Genomic DNA, 7,391 nt, shown 5'->3' with positions numbered 1-7,391 from the left:
TGGAAAAAAACTATATTTACATATAACCAAGTATTATCATCTATAGGCAAGCTTTTAATGATCTTTTTTTAGAATTATATAAAAAAAAAACTGTTCTTTTCTACACCAATAAGGAATCCAGTTTCAGCTAATGCTGCTAGAAGGCTTCCTTGACCAACATCTTTTCCTGTCACAGCGTATTCACTAACGAAAGCCTGAAATAATAGAGTCGGCCTCAGAACCATCTAAATGTTTCTTGCAACAGTTATCTTTTTGTTAATATATATTTATGCAATTAAGTAAATATAAGACAAGATTTAGCGCGTACCTTTGGGCCATTTCGTGATGTTTGATCAAACTTATAAGTCTTAGAGAAGACATCATCTGCATTGTTATAAATTTGTTGAGAAAATCAATCTATTAACAAAAAAATCTAATAACAGGAAGGAAGATTGTAAGAATATTCAGTTCAAATTCTAATCTATACAAAATTACTTGAATCTTACATGAAAATCATAAAAATCATCTGGATGATCCAATGGTTGAGAAGAACCGTCACAGATTGTGATTATCTGGATGTCTGGATAGGCGTGTTTTATGGCAGAATAGAACTGGAGGTAATTCTCCGAAACAACATAGGTTTTCGCAATTTCAAATAGATTATGCATTTCATTTCAGAATTTTGCCATTTGACATTCGCAGATCATTGAATACTAACATATTTTATTACTATTCATAAAATATGGATCTTTTTAAATAAAAAAATACCATTGAATAGTAACAAAGTCTTCATTCCCAATAGCAACATATTTCAAGTCAAAAGATTATGGGTGCCCCATTGCTGCACGCATAGAACCCCATGTTGATTTGGAGTCACCCCTAGCAAATTCAATTCCATCAAGAATCTCTTGCAATAATGGTAAATAATGTTCAAACAAATTGAAAATTATGTTTATTTCAAAAAAAAACGGGAAATGAAAAATGTGTACCATAGTAATTAATCTATATGTTAAGTTATTTACTTAATTGCAGCAAAAAGAAAATTTGGCAGAAAATATATGGATGCACCTTCTAGAAGATCAAAATAGGAATAGGTTCATCATCAATGGAAGATGAAAAACAAAATGAAAGAGCATGTTTTTAATATAAATGAGCATTGAATTCATGGTTCATCGTCCAATCTGACTTTCTGCTCTGACTTTCTGCCTACTCCATCCATCAATCTGCCTACGCTAGCGAATCCTCTACCGATGTTGAGAGTGTTAAGCTCCGTCGGATTCTCCTCTTCAATTTCCATATCCGTCGAAATGTTTAACTTCTGCTTCCATAGATCAATGAAGTACAAACCCATGTGTTGTTGTTGATTGTCATTTATATAGATAAACTTGTAAGATTTACTTAAAATCCTAAATCTTCATCCAACATAATAGAACTTGGATAATATTCAAAACCCTAAAATACATAAGAATGCATTGAGACGAGAATGTCTTACCTTAGAGGAGCAGCGGGATCGAAGGGATAGGGTTTGAGAGAGAGTCGGAACCCTAAAAATTGGAGATTTAAAATGAGGATCAAAATTAGGCGCTTTATATAGTATGAAAGACGCATATTACATAATGCGCGTATACGTAATATGCGTCTTTCAATGTACGCATATTACATATTACGCGTAAGTGTAATTCGCGTAAGTGTAATACGCGTAAGTGTAATTCGCGTAAATGTAATACGCGTAAGTGTAATTCGCGTAAGTGTATTACGCGCAAGTGTAATTCGAGTAAGTGCAATTACAGGGGTAAAATGGACATTTCACAGGGCAAAAAGGCCCATTTTGCAAACATTAGTAGGCGCGGGCCTTTTTTGGAATTAAGCCACTTATTAGGGCCATTTCATTAAATTTCCCTAGCTTAGCAGGCCGGGCCTTAAGTTAACATTTTTCCGAATTTTGACCCGACTTGGCTACTAGTTAGTTAGGAGCTAGAGTGATGATGTATGTAAACAAGTCATGGTGAAACGCCTCTGACTTGAAAGTAAATTTAGTAAACGTAAATTCTTCCGATTTCCAGTTTATACCGACTGTGGATCTACTTGATTCGTCTTTCTTAGGTAAGTTCGATCTATCTAGATGCAACTTTGTTGTCTCAATTTCAAGATTTTTAGATACATCTGCTTGTTTTGTGTGTGATCAGCAATCAATTAGTAAAGTTTATTGATTACCTTTACAACGAGCTGTAGTATCTTGCTAAATTATTCAGCTTCGTTTATTGGTTAGTATAAATGATGTGAATATTCATCATGCTAATGGAGGAGAAGAAATTTGAAACGATAATTGAATTGGGGATATTTAGGGTTCCCTTTCCTTGATTAAATCATTTGGAATTTATTTGAATTGAATTGAATTGAATTCCAGATTACAGTTTATTATGTCAAATGTTTCTTATTTTGACATAATTTTACATTCCTTCCATTGTGGAACTAATTATTTGTTATTTTATTTTCTCAAAGAGATGGGGATGTTATAGCATTATAACTTATCACGTCTAAAATGGCGGGATTGGAAGAATTGAAGAAGAAGCTTACTCCATTATTTGATTCTGAAAAGGGTTTCACATCTAGCTCATTTCTAGACCCTAACGAGTCTTGTATGGTAAGCCTCTGTTTGTTGAAGTAGAAGTGTTTGCGTATGTCTTGTAGGAAGTTATTTCATTATTATGATTTTGTGTTTTATGAAGCTGTCAGATGGTGGCACTATTAACTTATTGAGCAGATCATATGGACATTACAACATTAATGAACTTGGGCTTCACAAGTGCTCATCTTGGTCTTCTGATGATTCAGATAATGGAGAGAAGACTTACAAATGCGCTTCCCACGAGATGCGGATATTTGGAGCCATAGGTAATGGTGCAAGTAGTGTTGTTCAGAGAGCTATTCACATACCTACTCATCGAATTATTGCACTAAAGAGGATCAATATTTTTGAGAAGGTTTGTATCTTGACTTCTATTTCTTTTTCGGAAAATAAAATCCAGCCCAAAATGCACCCAGAAACAACAAAAGAAATGAAAAAGTACTCAATGAAATCTATTCAACTGCAATACAGTAAACGCTCCACCAAAATCATCATCTTCTAAGGAATTTCATCCCAAACCCACGGAAGACCCGAAAATACCCAAAGGATTCCAAAAGCTTGTTTGATGTAGGGTTATTTGAAAAAAAATTGTTTAATGAAAAGGTGGATTATTTAGGCTAAGTGACCAAACTATGTTATGTATTTAATATTTTAAAATGTTATAAAATATAAAGGAAGAGTAGTTTTGTATTTTAGTAGATGATTTAAATGATTTGATTAATGATGAGACAATGTTTTATGGAACAATGCCCAAATCATCCCCAGTAAAGAAGAGTGTATGCATCCAATCCCCATTCTTTACACAATAGTCAATTGGTATATTATTAAAGGACTTACTGTCATCTCCTTCTCTTTGTACTGCCATCAGAAAACGAAATTTCTCTCATGGAACAGTTCATGGATACACTTAAGCATCCTGACTACTCATATATCAAAAAGGTATAGGAAGAGGACCATAAACTTCAATTTATGTTTGACATATGCTCTCTTTGCATAACAGGAGAAAAGACAACAACTTTTAACCGAGATAAGAACATTATGTGAGGCACCTTGTTACCAAGGATTGGTAGAATTCCATGGAGCGTTTTATACTCCTGATTCAGGGCAGATAAACATTGCATTGGAGTATATGGATGGCGGGTCTCTAGCAGATGTATTAAAAGCTCAAAAATGCATATCTGAACCCGTTCTTTCTTTTATGGTTCAAAAGCTCTTGCATGTAAGGTCAACTGATACTTTGCTTCTCCGTGGTTATAATGCAACTTCTCTGTATCTATTTACATGTTTTGTGGCTTCAATACAGGGATTAATATATTTGCATGGCGTTAGACACTTAGTTCACAGAGATATAAAGCCTGCAAATTTACTAATTAATCTGAAAGGCGAGCCAAAAATAACAGATTTTGGAATCAGTGCAGGCTTAGAGAATTCAATGGCAATGGTTAGTGTAATGTTCTTTGTTTATGAATTTACGGGTTTTTTATTGAATACTAAAATGTATAAAGTTATACTAACTGATCTAATGGGATTGATCAGTGTGCAACCTTTGTTGGAACTGTTACATATATGTCACCAGAGCGAATTCGAAACGATAACTATTCGTATCCAGCTGACATTTGGAGCCTAGGGCTTGCACTTTTTGAATGCGGTACTGGAGAATTTCCATACAAAGCTAATGAAGGACCTGTTAATCTTATGCTCCAGGTGATTTCCAATTTCTCACTGTATATTCCCTTGTTTATGATTCTCTTTCCTCCCAAAAATCTGTAAATGAGAATCTTTCTCTCTCCCAGTTTCATGTTTCAGTAATTTTGAACATTCTGTGTTTTCTTAAGATATAAGTTATGCATTATGCTCAATATAATATATCTAGTTCACAGAAATGTAGGATTCTCAGGAATATGTGACTTCTTCCAGCCAACAGAATTGATGAAAAACTATAAGATCTGTGAGGATCATATATTATATAGAACTAGTGGATATTATGTACCAGATATGTGAAACTTGATTTTTCTTTAGGATTCCTATGTAACATTGTGTTAGGGATTAAATAGTTGGGAAAAGTTGATAGTTATAGATTATTAAATAAGAGTAGGTGGATTGATGGTTGAATTGTACTTTAAACATTTTGTAAAGACATTGTTTATCTTATTAGAAGTCTTCTTCACCACAACTTTAATAATATAAACTAACATTTAAAAAATAAGAAGTTAAAGTAAATTAGAGCAAATGGCAATGAAATAAATAATGAGCTGGTAGAACCTTTATTCATTAATTTGCTAGGGAGGAGGGCAGGTCAGAACATGGATCCTTGTCACTTGTGCTAATAGCAGATCTTGACTTTTTCTTATAATTAGTGTTGGAGATACATAATTAAGGACACTGATACTATGGATGTTGATAACATAGGAAAACTTGTAGGTTTTAGTGAATCATTTGTACTTCGTGATGTTGTCAAATTTGTTCCATCCTGAGATGTGTAAAATGAAATAAGAGTCAATGACAATATTCTAATAGCCCTATTCATAAGTTATTTTTCGTGTTAGTAGGAAGTTATACAGAGTTATACCTACTAGTGTTAGGGAAAGTTAGAACTACTTAAAGCTAGCTATATAGGAGATTGTTGTATAATGAGTAGGTTGTTAATTAATTAAGTATATTTTTCTTATAGAGCCAAGCTATTTTGTTTTTGGTAGATCCTGGAAGATCCCTCTCCATCACCATCAAGATGTCTCTTTTCACCAGAGTTCTGTTCTTTTATTGATGCATGCCTGGACAAAGATCCTGATGGAAGGCCAACAGCAGAGCAGGTAAGCAAGTTCTTCATCAATGGTAATCAGTTAGATTCTTGTGATATCTTTTTATTTTATATATTAGAAACTTGTATTCTTAAACACGATGTATGAAGATTATAAAATCTTTTTAACAAGTACTTTAAAGCCTCAAAGTAAAAGCATAAAAACCAGAAGAAAGAAAGGAAGGTATGAAAACGTGATGAATACGTGAATATAGCCCTCCTTCATGTATAAAAAGGATCCAAAAATGTCATCCAAATCCTAGATATTCCTGCAAATTCAATCAAACAGCACCAAAGATGTAAATCATCATCTGGAAGATTAATTTCACAAAATTAATCCTCAGAAAACGTCATTCACTTCACTTCTATTTATTCAATCCAAGGTTCAACTTCAGTATTTCCAGTTAGTTTCATAATGCCTTGTTTGATCTTTGGGTTATTTGGAAAAAAACCTTGTTTGATGTCCAAGTGAATTATTTGGATAAAAAGACTAAAATATTTATATTTTAAAATGTTAGAAAAAATAAATAAAGGTATTTTAGTTAAATCACGTGGGATTGAAAAAAAGGAATTTTGATGGGATAGTGAAATATTTCGAAATAATACCAAATAATCCACATCAAACAAAAGCTCTAAGTTGTTTTACTTGCAAGAGAAGTGGATTTTTTCTATTTGTAATATCCTTCAAGTCATAAGCTCCTGGGATAACAATTAAATATGACGTTTCTTGGATGGTTTTGGTATAACCACACAGCTTCTTTCTCATCCTTTCATCACAAAGTACAAGGATACAGAGATGGACTTATCTGCATTTGTTCGGAACATTGTTGATCCTGTTCAGAAAATGAAGGAACTAGCGGATGTGAGTTTTTTTTCTCTTTGCATTGTATTTATGTGCTACCAAGGAATGTTCCAAATGAATCCAGTAACAAAATTGGTTAGCAATAAAATAGAAAAAAAAAAATACCACTTAAAGTTTGTGTGTACCTTGCTACTAATGCTGTGTATTGTTTTTTCTTTCCAGATGCTAACGATTCATTATTACTCGTTATTCAATGGACCAGATAGTCTCTGGCCGTATATGAAGACCTTGTACAGTGAACAATCAGTTCTCAGGTATTTATTTTGTTTATAAAAAGTCCATGCTTTTCAAGTTTTGGTGGTAAACAGCAGCCATTTGGAAACATGTTGGTTTTGTATATCTTGATCTAATACAAAGATTGTCAATAATTTAATTTGACTAGCTTTGCTGGCAAAGAATATGTTGGCCCGAATGAGATCTTCGCAAGTTTGACGGATTTAAGGAGTACATTGGCTGGAGATTGGCCTCCAGAGAAGCTAGTGCATGTTGTGGAAAAGCTTCAGTGCAAAGGTCATGGGCAAGATGGAATTGCAATCCGTGCATCTGGATCATTTATAATTGGTAATCAGTTTCTCATTTGTGGGGATGGAGTACAAGCTGAGGGCTTGCCCAATTTCAAAGATCAATCTATTGATTTAGAAAGTACGCGAATGGGAAGGTTTAAAGAGCTATTAATCATGGAACAAAATGATGTTATTGGTTGTTACTTTATATCTAAGCAAGAGATTTATATTTTACAATAACTGTATAGTTTTTGTAAAAAATTCACACGAATAAATATCTATTGCTGAAAACTTTATGCCTTTCACCAGGTTTGAGACTTCCATTTCTTCATTTTGGAAACAATCCATTTTTCTGTTACTTAGCGTATTTAGGATGTATTTAGCAGTAAAGTTGTCGGAAATTTAATTGTTTTATTCAAGAATTTACGAGTATTTTTCTTATTTTTAATTTTAACTTTTTCTTTTCATATTTTGTCTTTGTATTTTTCCATTTTTAATATATATAAACATTTTTAAATAAATAAATAAATAAATTGCTACTGGTATAATGTGAGCCCAAACCAATGGGCTAGTAAAAAATTATTAATAAAGTCTATCTAGATTCTATAGACTCTTGAGGCA

At 33.0% G+C, this 7,391-nt stretch overlaps 1 protein-coding gene across 1 annotated transcript; it reads left to right on the top strand.

The window, feature by feature from the left end:
- The first annotated feature begins 1,952 nt into the window (after positions 1–1,952).
- On the top strand, positions 1,953–7,099 carry LOC124918655 (mitogen-activated protein kinase kinase 3). The gene is made up of 10 exons (XM_047458699.1): positions 1,953–2,082; positions 2,482–2,623; positions 2,709–2,963; positions 3,609–3,827; positions 3,912–4,049; positions 4,145–4,312; positions 5,305–5,418; positions 6,160–6,267; positions 6,430–6,521; positions 6,650–7,099. The coding sequence occupies exons 2-10, from the start codon at positions 2,522–2,524 to the stop codon at positions 7,008–7,010; spliced, it is 1,557 nt and encodes a 518-aa protein (XP_047314655.1). The 5' UTR covers positions 1,953–2,082; positions 2,482–2,521; the 3' UTR covers positions 7,011–7,099.
- Positions 7,100–7,391: the final 292 nt, after the last annotated feature.

The sequence above is a fragment of the Impatiens glandulifera genome, chromosome 1, assembly GCF_907164915.1.
Source record: "Impatiens glandulifera chromosome 1, dImpGla2.1, whole genome shotgun sequence".
Lineage (NCBI taxonomy): Eukaryota > Viridiplantae > Streptophyta > Magnoliopsida > Ericales > Balsaminaceae > Impatiens > Impatiens glandulifera.
This window is presented reverse-complemented; position numbering and strand designations above follow the sequence as displayed.